At 48.4% G+C, this 15,578-nt stretch overlaps 1 protein-coding gene across 3 annotated transcripts in view; it reads right to left on the bottom strand.

The window, feature by feature from the left end:
* Positions 1 to 15,578, bottom strand: part of TMEM131 (transmembrane protein 131) — a 114,566-nt gene that overhangs the window by 20,728 nt on the left and 78,260 nt on the right. For all 3 annotated transcript variants that reach the window (XM_076067816.1, XM_076067815.1, XM_076067814.1), the window contains exons 17-23: positions 14,636 to 14,770; positions 13,897 to 14,001; positions 11,622 to 11,708; positions 7,806 to 7,958; positions 5,624 to 5,681; positions 3,611 to 3,722; positions 456 to 597 (exon numbers count right to left, since the gene is read on the bottom strand). In XM_076067816.1, the coding sequence (XP_075923931.1) occupies positions 456 to 597; positions 3,611 to 3,722; positions 5,624 to 5,681; positions 7,806 to 7,958; positions 11,622 to 11,708; positions 13,897 to 14,001; positions 14,636 to 14,770 (792 nt within the window). The remainder of the gene's footprint in view (positions 1 to 455; positions 598 to 3,610; positions 3,723 to 5,623; positions 5,682 to 7,805; positions 7,959 to 11,621; positions 11,709 to 13,896; positions 14,002 to 14,635; positions 14,771 to 15,578) is intronic.

Here is a 15,578-nt window from a genome sequence, read left to right on the forward strand (position 1 = left end):
TAAAAACAGCTTGCATCCACCAGAAACCTTTAAAACAAATAAATAGTCGTTTGGCCGATTGCCTGTGCAGTTGTCGGCTTTGCGTCTAAAGGATGACACATCCTAAAAGAAGACTAATTGCTATTATCTTGAAGATAACTCCTTAAGTTGTATACCATGAGACCATCAATCACGTGTTTCATAAAGAATTCATGAGAAAAGGATAGTTTAAAGTGACATGGGGCACATCTGGCAAAAGTATGTGGGGCTGACGGAGGAAGGGGCTGACGGAGGAAGGGACTGCCAGCGGACCACACGTCCTGGTTGAGCCTGCCAGAAATGTGTCGGCGTTACTTTCAGTCGCATCATCTTCCTTTAACAGAGAGTCTACACGGTGCGTGACGAGAGGAAGGGGGCTGCCGGGACGGAGACTCTGCGGCGGTGACGGCGGCGGCGGCTTCAGCGCTGCGACTCACGGAGCTGGTGTTGCGATTGGTGAGCGGGAAGGTGAGCGGCCTGCCAGACGTGTTGACGAGCGAGGGCCACGTGAGCTGTGCCACCACCCTCACCGGCACCTGCTTGTACAGGTCGGTGTCCACCTCGAAGCCCGCCTCCAGCCTGAACGCGAGCGCACGCGGGAACGCGTTCACGCGGGCATCAGCAACGTAGGCACACAACAATGGACGACAGCGGCAGCGACAACCTCCGGTCGTCGCTACGTGGCGCGCGAAGTCACCGTGCCACTTTGTGCCGGTGGCGCGCGGTGCGCTTGTCGAAGACACGCCCACAGGACGTCATGGGACAGGCCCGGGCGTTTTGGGTTAACCGACCGAGATGACTGGTTCATAGCGCGATTCGCTTGCACACCGTGCCACCATTACCCATACACACCACAGAAACGCGCATGGGTAAACACAGATACAATCGCAAACACAAGGCACTGTTAAACCACCTCGTCTTCGTACCTCGCATTCCTTTCCCTCGCGAGAGACAAAAGAAAATGAACATGCTCCATTACCCAAATGCCAATGGTTCAGGGCTAGGAATCAAACCCAGGTCTCTCGGAGTGTAGTGCAGTGCACGGAACGCTATGCCACTGTTTCCAAGTGCATAAACGCACGTGAATTACTTTTATTTTTCATTGTGCATCACTACACTGAGTTTTCGGGTGGAGCGTTGGTACAGCTAACATCAGTCATATCTGAATCAGTCCCGGACCACCCCTTCACCAACCTCTGCTGACCAGCATTGTGAAGTATGGTCAAACAACCCCCAAAACTAACAGAGCACGAGGAGGCCTTCATGCAGCAGCAGCAGTTGATAGGCTGTACATCAATACATTATATGGATTTATGCGTTCAGCTGCATACAGCCGGTTAAGACGTTAAACAGGTCCTGTTTCGTGAAGAGTGTAAACATGAGCATTACAACGATGGACACTTTGGTTTTGAACATTGGCCTTAGCGAGCCATCAGGGCTTACAGAGTTATTTTTTTGGATGACGCAACCTTTTATGGTTTTTGTCAGCAGTGCACGAATGCGTCTATAAACGGTGCAACGTAACTTTAGCAGTTGGAAAGCCACAACAATAATGTTTTGATCGAAATAAATACGCCGCAGATATTATTTAATCACTAATTAACTTTTTATGTTGTGGCAAATGTTGACAAGGACGTACTGAGATTAGAAGTAGTAAAATTGTGGAGCAACTGTACAAAAGGTCCTTTAACCGTTCAGAACTCCCAGTAAATTGAAAATAAATGCAATAATAAACACATGGTTTTTAACAATGACGAACGATCATAATTAAGTTTGGCCGTGACTAATTGAGTTTCCCCGCTGAATGTCAAACTATTCCCCTGTTAAAATGTTCAACCCAAATCTAAACCAGCCACACTTCCTGTTCCCTAAAAGCCATGGCGAGCCGTACGTTTTCTAGCAATGATAGGCAACGTGTAAAACATAAAAATGAATAAAACATGACAGACATATCATACGTGCAGCACTGAGAGGTCTAACAGTTCCAACTTAAAAAGGGACTAACTGGCAACTGACATACAGACTAAGTCACAGGCCAAAACATAAGAATTAAAATAAAAAAACGTTACCCCTATGAACCCGTAATAAGATATTTTTTGCTCCAGCACCGATTATTAAGCAAACTCCTGTGCCGGTTTTAACTTTCTGAGCCTTATCAACAGGGCCGCTGCCTGTTAAAACAGCGACTAGACTACTTTCGCTCACGGCATTATGGAGTTGAGTATACTTGTAAATGGTTAGGATTCGCCCCTCCTGCTGTGCGATTCAAAGAATCTTCACACATTCTGAATGCAATTCAACTTTTGGATCGATAACTTTTGGTTTCGTTTGCGCTCCCTCATTTGTCTATTGACTTGTTTGCTCTGTTTTATCATTTTGTTTGCCTAAAGAGGGCATTTGCTAATTATTTGCATTCAATGTAACTCATTAATTACACGTGCAATTCGATGCCTGTGTAGCGACTGTGAATGTCACTGCGTGGTGCCGGGCTTGCGAGGCCACGGCGGAAAATGTGTTGTCATGTGCAGCCCAGTTACAGGGCGTAGTACCAGCCCTAGTGGGGCTTGGGTGAGCGCTGGTTAGCGCGGAGGCACCACGTACAGTGCGCGGTGCGGTCTCCCGGTGAGGGAGCGAGAGAGAGCGTCAGCCAGCCAGGGTTACGTTGGGGCACGATACGCCGGTTGACCTGCCGTCACGTGACCGGATGATATTGGAGGGGGGCCACCGATGGATGGGGGTCGCTGGGCGGTCACGTGGTATAAAGGAGCTCTCGGGAGCCTTCGGGAAAGGGCTCGAGAGATCTAGAAGCTGGGCGGGGCGAGGGGCGGAGCCAGCCCCAGCCCGGGCCGATATAACGGGGGCCCCCGTGAGGGGCTCGGGGTTTCTTCGGGTTGTTGGTGAAGAAGTTCCACGTCGGGTTAAAGAAGCCTCTAACCACGCGGTCCAGGACCCAGCTCGTGGTCCAGACCAGGATAGCGGGACCGAGTCTAGTTCTGCCGTAGCGTGGTTAGATGGGCGTTCAACACCAGTGTAGGTTACGTGTGTTGAGTTGATGTAATAAATCGTGTTGCTCCCAAGACAACGTCTTCGACTAAGTTGGACTCACTACACCTGTATCCTACGAATACATGTTTTCGAATCCTTTTTCACAATTGTATATTGCGTTTGTGCTTTTGCATCATTTTCATGAAAAGAACCATCCATTACAAACATCTTGCAGTACATAACCCCATGTATTTGAGAACAGCTTGTGGAAATATACTTCACAGAAGCTCTTAAGAAATTCCTTCAAGTGACCTTTTTTATCTGTACACAAGTGGGGGGGGGGGCACTTTTCCACATGCCTGAGTACAGTGAGAAATCAATGTGGTCATAAAACCAATAATTCAGACACAGCCCTGGTTTCTGACAGATGCCTGGTTTCAGACCCAGGCCTGGTTTCAGACAAAGGCCTGGTCAAGGACGCAGGCCTGGTCAGAGGCAGACCTGGTCAAGGAGACAGGCTGGTCAATAACACAGGCCTGGTAATACCGCCCTGGTTTCAGACAAAGCCCTGGTTTCGCAGTATCGCTCTCAGAGCAATCGCGCTCACCTGTGCAGCCCTCGCTCACGCATGGACGCCCAGCGGCGTTGAAGCTCGCGGAAGAGCTTAGAGTCAGTGTCTGCCGGCTCCTTCTTCAGGTTGTCCTGCCACCGCACGCCCGCTGAAACGAGCAAACGCCCAAGGCACCTCGCGTTAAAAACGACAACTGTTGTTTACTCGCTGCTTATCCTTTGCCTGTGATCAAATCGCCCAGAATGCGCCGGATTTCATGAGAACCCAGCTAAGCAGGGTTGAGCATGGAGAGTGCTTGGACAGGCGACAACCGTGGCACAGGTGTTATAGGCTGCTGCGCAGATACATGGTAGGCAGCAGAGGGTAGCGCCGTAAAATCAATTTTTTTTACTGTACTTTCTCATTTATGCTCCTTAAATTTACCAACCTGCACTGACCATTGTGAAGTATGGTCGAGCAATCCTAACGACCCACAAGATGTCAGGAGACCATCATCCAGCAGTGGATTAACAAAAAGGCTGTAAACGTGTGTGTGCACGTATGCTGATTTGTTTGTTCTGTGACTCCGCCATTAAACAATAGATGAATAAGGGGATATTTCTATGCTGTGATATCAACATAAGCACGGAAAAATGTGTGCTTTGCCACCATAAAATAACATTTAGGTGCATCAACCAATGGGCCTTTAAGCACCGATGTTTGCCAGGACAATTTATTTAAGCACGCAAGCAAGTTTTGAATATTTGAGCCTCATCAAGCAAGATACTTGGGTGCAAGGTATGAAAGTCAAAGATCAATCCACAAACACCTTTGCAGCCATATAGAGCAATGCCATTGTCATTTACAGTGGCTTACTCCTTAAAGTAAGAGGCAGCGTCGCAGACCGTTATCTTTAAAGCGATCAAAGTTTAAGAACAACAAAATATTTACGCACACTGGGACCAAAGGCTACTTTGGAGCTTGACTATGCTTCCTTGCGCCTCTGAGTTATTCTCTCTCTTCTTTGGTTCTTTCGGTAAAGTCACGTAGAATGAGAATAAAATAATAAATTGATAAAATAAAATAACACAATAATATTCTCACGACGTTTCGGCCACAACACAAGCGGCCTTCATCAGGTGAAGGGACGAGACTGTCTGGAGGACAGCGCTGGAGTGAAAGCGCCTTGACAAAGGAATTAGCTAACTCCTTTGTCAAGGCGCTTTGTTCCTCTCACACAGCTTAAAGGCCGTGATCTGAACGTGGCTCTTTCACTCCAGCGCTGTCCCACCAGACAGTCTCGTCCCTTCACCTGATGAAGGCCGCTTGTGTTGTGGCCGAAACGTCGTGAGAATATTATTGTGTTATTTTATTTTATCAATTTAATATTTTATTCTCATTCTACGTGACTTTACCGAAAGAACCAAAGAAGATGAATCATTGCAGTCACGAAAGCTTTAAATCGAAATTTATTCTCTCTCATCGAGTGGGTAAAATACTCTGTGGCACGTTACTAGCTTAAATGTATTTTTATTAACACAACACCTTACGTCTGCACCGCAAATCTCCTTGATGAAATATATTTTTTTCGTGTAAAAGAGGCTCCTCTGAATATGAAAACAATGGGATTTACGGAAGCGTAAAAAAAAACCAAGGCCAATCTCCGTCTGCGTAAAAACGATCTCAATCCAAGCGTCATTCTCGTGTAATTTTTGTTTTCTTGCTTCCGCGGGGCAACGATAGCTGTGACTGACGCTTCCTGTGCAGTTCCTCGTAAGGAAGAGCATGATAACAAGATATTTTTTGTATCTTTTGGGCACGACACAAAACAACACCCAGTGTTGACACCTGCCTGTGCAAAGTTAGTCACAAGAGATGTTTTGGGGGCTTTCTTCTTCCAAAAGCATCCTTTGGAAGACTAGTTTATGCGCGGGCTTCCGTGTGTAAGTTCTCCAAAGAACAATTCCCCATGACCGCCCCAATACAATCCCCCTTTCTGGTGCCCATCGCGGCCATGGCCATCGCGATGCCAGGCCACGTGACAGCCCGACCCAGCGAGCGTTCGCTTACCTCCAACGTAACAGTCCGTATCACAAGCTGCGCTTGCATTAAAATAAATATTCCCGATCTGAAACAAAGCAAAGTAACGTGCATATTATAAAACCCACTTAAAAGTTGCGTAAAATTCATGACGGCATTTGTTTGGGATGCAGTACAACGTCACATGTCTATATATATATGGCCGGCACATATCCATCTTAATCCATTAACCGCTGACGCACATTGCAGCCGTGTGCAAGGTGCAACTGTCATCTTGTGAAGATGTCCACATCCCCGACCTTTTTACAGACAGCCATGTGCTCTTAAACTCGCGTGCATTCGCTTCCTTCTCAAGTACAGCAAAGCACAGTCCCACGCTTAAAACAGTTTGTGCTTTCATTTTGTACAGTAACCTGTTTGTACACAGTGTCAATTTCTGTGGATATTCACAAATGTGACCTGTTGACATATCCGCCAATAACTTAAGCCCTATGCGAATCGGACACACGATATTCTACTGTACACTCACGATAACGGGGCGAAAGTGTGATGCAGTGGAGAGGACTTTATGGTTGAGAAATCCAAACGAGGTTTTGTTCAAGCCGTAGCTCAAAGCAAAATTATCTCAAAGCTGGGCGTGTAAACATTCACTCCATTTCTATGTCGTTGCATTGTGATGATTCGGGGGGTGGAAATTCGATTCTAGAATCCTTTCTCGATTTGTTTCCCTGTACTGCTTGTGTCATCTATATTGTGTCCTGCTTGCACTGTATGCCTGCTGCTACAATCATCGATAGTGCTGTGCCTACTAACTTTTTGTACTCTTTCATCTCATCGATGCTACCTTGTCTGTCACTCTCTGTACTGTCCAACCTGCTCATTCTATGTTGTTCGTCGGGCCTAAAAATGCATTTAACGTGCATATGTATTTTGAGATAAATTTTATTCGGCGAATCGTTAAGATGCTTAGGTATAACAAGTGGTGGAAACGCGTTGGTATACGGCGGTTCGCCATTCCACCACTTCTGAGCACACCCAGCATGTGTACCGGAATTTTTCAGAAAGGTTCACATTGCTACACCACCACCAAGTTTCCACAGGGAAGGAAACGGCAGCGAACGTGGCCTGCAGGCAGAATAAGTTGCATAACGGGACTGCATCGTTTCCATTTCAAACATTTGCCATAATGCGTAGCAGATTCTGTGCGCTGCATTGGTGTCTTCCCTGGCCAGATTAACAGCACATGGGCAGTGACGGCGGTGGCATGGGTCGACTCCTCTCTCTCCCTCCACGAGGGCTGAACTCCCTTGACACGACCGCTCTACTGAAGCAGCTCGGTAGAGACATCGCTCGCCGCTCTAAATACAGTGAGAAGCACGATAACTTCAAAAAGCTGAGCGACAGCAGTGAATACGCGGTGGAGCAAAAGTGCGAGCTACTAATTTTTTTAATCGCATAATTATCTTTAAAATAATTTATATCCCCAATTGTATCCCTATTGCTACCGTTTATTTATGGATTTTATTTTACTCCCATTTGTCATCAAACGACAAATCTCTTTGGATCTTTTCAGAGCGGACAAAATCTCCGTGTTAGAGTAAAAGGCCCACGATAAGAGGATATCACAAAGCTCTCTCTGAGAGGGCAGCACCTACTACCCCCACCCACCGACCTGCCCTGCCATTGTCATCAAAGTCACTTCAAGTTACCTGCTCAACATTCTCAGTCGAAAATAAACTAAATCCATACAGTGCCTCCCACTCTCATGCAGGTGCACCTGCAAGGAAGAGCAAATAAGAAGAAATACATGCAAGATAAAGTGCTCTTATCTTGCACACGTGTACCTAAAACCATCACCGCAACGTAAGACCAGAGCGTCGCTGCTCCAACGTAAACGAAAGGGCCAGGGGTTTCCCTTTGCAAGAGCAAAGGGAACTCGAGGTGACTCAAAACACCTCAGCCGAGCGTGTTGCCACTTGTCCCGAGAATGCGCCGCCGTCCACTTACAAACGTGCGATTGGCATCTGCAGGCTCTGCCCAGCCGTTTCCAAGAGCAACGCAAACAATAAAAAGCGGCCACGCCAAACACCCTGGCGGCCCCCCCCCCCCCCCCCCGCAGAATTGATTTATTTCATTAAATCGCATTGGGGACGAGGGGGATCGGGGGTGGGGGCCGGGGGCAGCGAGCGGGGGATGAGGAGGAGGGGGTCACCTTGGTCTTCTGCCCCGGCTCGAGCTCCTCCGGGCCGTCCTCGGCGCGGCGGAAGTAGAAACGGGAGTCGGTGCCGAGGGGGCGCACGGCCTCCACGCGGACGGCACGCGAGAACGAGCTCGCCACCCACACGGACTGCTGCACCACCTTGCCCTGCGCGTACGGAAACGCACGGAAATGCGCATGCACACACGTGTGCGTGCGAGCCTTTAGAAAAGCGCTTGTGCAGCCAAATTGGATCGTACAACCGGGGAGGATTGGAGTACAGCCAGGGAGAACTGTAGTACAGCTAAGGGGGGGTGTAGTAGTACAGCTAGAGGGGTGTAGTAGTACAGCTAGAGGGGGGGTGTAGTAGTACAGCTAGGGGTGTAGTAGTACAGCTAGGGGGGTGTAGTAGTACAGCTAGGGGTGTAGTAGTACAGCTAGAGGGGTGTAGTAGTACAGCTAGAGGGGTGTAGTAGTACAGCTAGAGGGGTGTAGCAGTACAGCTAGAGGGGTGTAGTAGTACAGCTAGGGGGGGGTAGTAGTACAGCTAGGGGGTGTAGTAGTACAGCTAGAGGGGTGTAGTAGTACAGCTAGAGGGGTGTAGTAGTACAGCTAGGGGGGTGTAGTAGTACAGCTAGGGGTGTAGTAGTACAGCTAGGAGGGTGTAGTAGTACAGCTAGGGGGGTGTAGTAGTACAGCTAGGAGGGTGTAGTAGTACAGCTAGGGGGGTGTAGTAGTACAGCTAGGGGGGTGTAGTAGTACAGCTAGGAGGGTGTAGTAGTACAGCTAGAGGGGTGTAGTAGTACAGCTAGGGGTGTAGTAGTACAGCTAGGAGGGTGTAGTAGTACAGCTAGGGGGGTGTAGTAGTACAGCTAGAGGTGTAGTAGTACAGCTAGAGGGGTGTAGTAGTACAGCTAGGGGGGTGTAGTAGTACAGCTAGAGGGGTGTAGTAGTACAGCTAGGGGGGTGTAGTAGTACAGCTAGGGGTGTAGTAGTACAGCTAGAGGGGTGTAGTAGTACAGCTAGAGGGGTGTAGTAGTACAGCTAGAGGGGTGTAGTAGTACAGCTAGGGGTGTAGTAGTACAGCTAGGAGGGTGTAGTAGTACAGCTAGAGGGGTGTAGTAGTACAGCTAGGGGTGTAGTAGTACAGCTAGGAGGGTGTAGTAGTACAGCTAGAGGGGTGTAGTAGTACAGCTAGGGGTGTAGTAGTACAACTAGAGGGGTGTAGTAGTACAGCTAGAGGGGTGTAATAGTACAGCTAGGGGTGTAGTAGTACAGCTAGGGGAGTGTAGTAGTACAGCTAGAGGGGTGTAGTAGTACAGCTAGGAGGGTGTAGTAGTACAGCTAGAGGGGTGTAGTAGTACAGCTAGAGGGGTGTAGTAGTACAGCTAGAGGTGTAGTAGTACAGCTAGGAGGGTGTAGTAGTACAGGTAGTGGTGTAGTAGTACAGCTAGAGGGGTGTAGTAGTACAGCTAGAGAGGTGTAGTAGTACAGCTAGGGAGGTGTAGTAGTACAGCTAGGGGGGTGTAGTAGTACAGCTAGGGGGGTGTAGTAGTACAGCTAGGGGTGTAGTAGTACAGCTAGGGGTGTAGTAGTACAGCTAGGGGTGTAGTAGTACAGCTAGGGGGTGTAGTAGTACAGCTAGAGGGGTGTAGTAGTACAGCTAGGGGTGTAGTAGTACAGCTAGGGGTGTAGTAGTACAGCTAGGGGTGTAGTAGTACAGCTAGAGGGGTGTAGTAGTACAGCTAGAGGGGTGTAGTAGTACAGCTAGAGGTGTAGTAGTACAGCTAGGAGGGTGTAGTAGTACAGCTAGGGGTGTAGTAGTACAGCTAGAGGGGTGTAGTAGTACAGCTAGGGGTGTAGTAGTACAGCTAGGGGTGTAGTAGTACAGCTAGGGGTGTAGTAGTACAGCTAGGGGGGGTGTAGTAGTACAGCTAGGGGGTGTAGTAGTACAGCTAGGGGTGTAGTAGTACAGCTAGGGGGGGTGTAGTAGTACAGCTGGGGTGTAGTAGTACAGCTAGGGGAGTGTAGTAGTACAGCTAGGGGTGTAGTAGTACAGCTAGCGGTGTAGTAGTACAACTAGAGGGGTGTAGTAGTACAGCTAGGGGGGTGTAGTAGTACAGCTAGGGGGGGGTAGTAGTACAGCTAGAGGGGTGTAGTAGCACAGCTAGAGGGGTGTAGTAGTACAGCTAGGGGTGTAGTAGTACAGCTAGAGGGGTGTAGTAGTACAGCTAGGGGTGTAGTAGTACAGCTAGAGGTGTAGTAGTACAGCTAGAGGGGTGTAGTAGTACAGCTAGAGGGGTGTAGTAGCACAGCTAGGGGGGTGTAGTAGTACAGCTAGAGGGGTGTAGTAGTACAGCTAGAGGGGTGTAGTAGTACAACTAGGAGGGTGTAGTAGTACAGCTAGAGGGGTGTAGTAGTACAGCTAGGGGGGTAGCAGTACAGCTAGGGGGGTGTAGTAGTACAGCTAGAGGGGTGTAGTAGTACAGCTAGGGGGGTGTAGTAGTACAGCTAGGGGGTGTAGTAGTACAGCTAGAGGGGTGTAGTAGTACAGCTAGAGGGGTGTAATAGTACAGCTAGAGGGGTGTAGTAGTACAGCTAGGGGGGTAGCAGTACAGCTAGGGGGGTGTAGTAGTACAGCTAGAGGGGTGTAGTAGTACAGCTAGAGGGGTGTAGTAGTACAGCTATGGGGGTGTAGTAGTACAGCTAGGGGGGGGTAGTAGTACAGCTAGAGGGGTGTAGTAGCACAGCTAGAGGGGTGTAGTAGTACAGCTAGGGGTGTAGTAGTACAGCTAGAGGGGTGTAGTAGTACAGCTAGGGGTGTAGTAGTACAGCTAGAGGGGTGTAGTAGCACAGCTAGGGGGGTGTAGTAGTACAGCTAGAGGGGTGTAGTAGTACAGCTAGAGGGGTGTAGTAGTACAGCTAGGGGGGTAGCAGTACAGCTAGGGGGGTGTAGTAGTACAGCTAGAGGGGTGTAGTAGTACAGCTAGAGGGGTGTAGTAGCACAGCTAGAGGGGTGTAGTAGCACAGCTAGAGGGGTGTAGTAATACAGCTAGGGGTGTAGTAGTACAGCTAGAGGGGTGTAGTAGTACAGCTAGGGGTGTAGTAGTACAGCTAGAGGGGTGTAGTAGTACAGCTAGGGGGGTGTAGTAGCACAGCTAGAGGGGTGTAGTAATACAGCTAGGGGTGTAGTAGTACAGCTAGAGGGGTGTAGTAGTACAGCTAGGGGTGTAGTAGTACAGCTAGAGGGGTGTAGTAGTACAGCTAGGGGGGTGTAGTCGTACTCCTAGGGGGGCGGTGTAAGTACAGCTGGGGGGGTTTATAGAGCCGTAACGGCTTTTGGACCCCCGTTGTATGGAGCAGGAGCTGGTGTCAGAGGATTGGCGTGTCACTCTTTAAACCCATTGCAATTCGACGAGTTGCTACGATTCGAGGTGACAATTCAATTGAAGGTTGAAACCGGTCCAGAAGCTGCCTGGATAACATTGGTGCAGGGTCCAGAAAACCCATGAGCGGGTAAATGACAAATACATTTTTACGAGGAGATATGAACTTCCTGTCTGTTCAATATTCATCCAAGATGACTTGCTCTCTGAAATGTATCCACGCATTACGCTCGACACTCCACCAAAGCACACAATGATATTTATATCTTGCGATTTTAAATACTCACCGTCGCTGCGTTACAGTGCAAGGGCAGAACATTTCACCTTGGGATGAGTCACTCTATTTAATCCTAAAGTGTTATTGCGTGAAAGCTGAATGACATGCAAATTAACCAATTAGTTGATTGCTTCATTATTTGTTCCGCCTTATTTACGCATTCCTCACCGGGAATGAGGCTTGCAGATGCACGTGGGAGGGGAGGCTGCTGAGCGAGCCCACAGCAATGACTGCCATGACGGGGATCGTCAAAATCTGCAAGCGAGACAACGCAGCAAGATCCGGGCAGATGAACATTTAAAACATACTTATTCCTCGACAAATATAACCCTGTGTGTGCCGTTTGGCATCACGTCATTAGAGAAAAATAAATCCACTGAGAACTGCTGCAGAACAATGCAAACCCTTCGTGTTAAGAAAAAATGGCCCACTGAAACGAACATCACAAACTGCTTCTGAGATCCCTCCAAGTAACCACTGGCCCACATACTAAGGGGCAGCGATTTCCCCTCCATCCTGCTGGAGGATAATGGTTTTCATGACAATCAAAACGATATTCTTATTCTCAGAACTGGCTTTTAACCAAATATAATGTGTTTTTTTGTGCACACATCGGTGACCATTAACTTGAGGAATGCAGTTCGTTCGCAGGCCGCTGCCTGGATTCGAACCCATAACGTCAGTGATGGCAAACTCATAGTTCCAAACTCTGAGCAACCTGGCCAACCGAGCTGTAACACTCTGCCATTACCATTAACACCACCCATCACGATCGATCCAGCTGGCCTGGTCACAGTACTCGACATGTAAGCGTAGCTCATATCCTAGGTTGAGGGGTCAACTTGGCTCATCATCCCTCCGTTTGGTACAGACTCGCCCAAATGTCAGCGGTTTCCCACCAAAATCGGTGGGTAGCGCTGCTCGTTCTATGTTCACAGCCCGAAGCCACTGGCAGAAATTCCACATCCCCCGTGAAAATGATGAATGGCTTCTTTTAAATCTAGATTTAAAACTAACTTCTTAAAAACTGCTTTTTGTGTTTAGTTTGTTGTCCTTCCCCCGCACCTCCGATTATCGCGGTTGGCTACGTACGGTGCGAAATAAATTCAACGTACATATATACAATTGACCGTGATAAGGAATTTCTCATATGCTCATGTTTGGGATTCTTGCTGGTTTAGGAAGAAAGATACATCTAAGCCAAATGGAAAAGCATCACTATAACTGGTTTTCACTGTCATGGAAGAAATGCTGAAAGGTTGGACAGAGAAAGATGAAAAGACACTTGAAATTACATTGAGAGACAGAAGAAAATATTGATGAGGGAGAAAATGCAGATTTAAGAGATCACATCAGCTTCTTTGGTTCTTTCGGTAAAGTCACGTAGACTGAGAATAAAATAATAAAATAAGACAATAAAATTCTCACGACGTTTCGGCCACAACACAAGTAGCCCTCTTCAGGTGAAGTAACAAAACTGTTGGGACCACAGAGCTCCAATGGAGCTCTGTGGTCCCGACAATGGAGCTCTGTCGTCCCGACAATGGAGCTCTGTCGTCCCGACAGTTTTGTTACTTCACCTGAAGAGGGCTACTTGTGTTGTGGCCGAAACGTCGTGAGAATTTTATTGTCTTATTTTATTATTTTATTCTCATTCTACGTGACTTTACCGAAAGAACCAAAGAAGATGAATCCTTGCAGTCACGAAAGCTTTAAATCGAAATCACATCAGCTGTTAACATAACTAAACTGGCTTGAGAAGGAAGCGTCGCTAAAAGAATTGAATGGCAGCCAACATTACGAAAACGTCCCAGAGTCCGTCCGCCGCGGAGAGAGGGCGCAATGGAATGATCTCGTGTGCAGCTACTACGTGGAATTTTACGTCGCTGGACCGTCACAGACGGCGACAGCTTGGGGAGCCCTTCATCCAGCTGCAGATTAATCACGGCTGATAATGATGACGAATTGGGTTGCCAGCATTTAAATCCCTTCAAGAGTATACACTCGCTGCGTCTTATGGGATCGCGAAAACGGGCGTGCCGGTGACCGGTCGTGACGCTCGCTTCGTACGCGGTGGAGACGCTCGCCTCAGTTTAACACGTAGGTGGCTTTCGTGACCAGTATTATTCATAATAAAGGTTTTTGGGTTAGATCGCGTTATTTATAAATGTGTCGCAACACCTCTACCATCCGACAAGGCCAATCAGTAAAAAATGTGTCACGTTGACAAAAGACAAATAGTTCACTACTTTAGCCCACCGGTGTGTTAACGAGTGGATCCACAACAGAATTCTGGCAAATCGCCCGAAGATGCTGGATGTAATTTCCAGCAAAAACGTCGTACTCAAATTGTAAATGTTGTGGATCCACTCTTCAACACACCGGTGGGCTAAAGTAGTGAACTATTTGTCCAATGTCAACGTGACACTTTTTTTACGCTTACCTCGTACGCGGTGGAGACCTGCAGCGCTCCCTCCACCGTTCCCTCCCGACCCGCGCCGCTCAGCGTCACCCTCAGCGCCGCGTAGTGGCCCGGCGGCAGCGTGACCTGCAAGGCGCGTGGACGTTCAGCCATGGAGATCGCCAGACACACAGCCACGACGGCCGGCTCACTACCGTTCGATGATTGTATGTAAGTTGAACTTCTTTCACACCGTACGTAGCCAACCGTACTAATCGGAGGTGCGGACGAACCCGGGGCACTCTGCCGAGGAGTGGCATGGTCCGATGCCTCGTGGGGGGCAGGTTTAAAACAAGTGAGATAGGTGGTAACACAGTCAATCCTTTTATTTATTCCTGGATAGGTACGTGTGGTAGTCTGGCTGAGAAGTAATGTACCAGTGTAATTTACTTGGCGATTACTAATGAAGGTGATAGTGTTGACATCGATGACGGATGACGATTACTCATGAAAATTTTTGAAGATGTCAATGATGACAATGCAAAACGGTGGTGACGGTCGATAACGATAAATTATGATATGATGGTAATGGTGATAACGATGACGGACCACGATGGCGACAGCGGAAAACTGAAATGACAGCAACAATCACAACAACGATCGTGACAATCACGCTTCACTTTCGCAAAACCAAACTTGGCCTGGTCTAGGAAGAGGAGGGTCGGGGGAGTAGGGGGGAAGCAGTGCAGGGGGAGGGCAGGGAAGGGGGAGTCAGCCATACCGGTCTCTGGTGTGGCTCGGGTTGCCGGTTCTCGAGGTCTGGTGCGGCCTGCGCTGTGGTGCGGTTGCCACGCTCCACCCCGAGCAGCTCGGCAGTCAGGCCCTCCCCGATCACCTGCCAGCCCTTCAGCTCCAGCTGAACACAAAGACAAAGATCCCCCGTGAAGTCCCACGAGAGTGTGCTGTTAGCAAGCACCTATGAAAAAGAGCTGTACAGCTCCAATGGGTTATATTTACTCGAGGTAATACACTTTTGATTCTGAAGGCCGGTACGGTGCACGAGCGGGTGGTGTAACCAGCAACAAGTCTGGCTGCCTTTGTCTTCTCAATGCCAATGTGTGTACACTGCACCAAGTAGGAATTTTTAAGGCCGATTTGACCCAGGGAAGGCTCAAAACCCAGTTCAAACATTCGCAGCTGATGTTAGCGATGGGCAGGAATCGAACTCGGGTGACCGGATTTGTAGTGCAGTGTCTTAACCACTACAATACCACTTCCCCACTGCGCACACACAATAATTCATGGCACTGCCCTGAAATTGCAACTGGTCATTTAATTACTTCGGCTATATTAACGGTGTGGTATCATTCCTTGTGAATCAACGATGATTGCCAGAATGTTTTTTTTACTGCGGATGTTAACAACATGATGGTGTATCAAGGACAAAGCCTTTTGAACAAACACATGACATTAAATGCGTCTTAGGTGTGGCAGACAGCTGTAGGCGCATGTATCAACTGACATCAATGAGCGCTCTGGTTTGGAATTTGTCGAAGGTTGTGTACTAACACGAACACACCATTAATATATTTTCTCCACTTCTCGCTTGCGTGAGACTTGTCTCAGACGGCTCTTAATGATAAGAGTAAAAATTTACTGCCCTTCGTTAATCCACTGCTAGGTGAAGGGGGCTTCCCCCACGTCGTGTTCGGGAGTTCTTTCAC

The sequence above is a fragment of the Petromyzon marinus genome, chromosome 18 (assembly GCF_048934315.1).
Source record: "Petromyzon marinus isolate PM22_M1 ecotype Great Lakes invasive population chromosome 18, UKy_Petmar_22M1.pri1.0, whole genome shotgun sequence".
Classification (NCBI taxonomy): domain Eukaryota; kingdom Metazoa; phylum Chordata; class Hyperoartia; order Petromyzontiformes; family Petromyzontidae; genus Petromyzon; species Petromyzon marinus.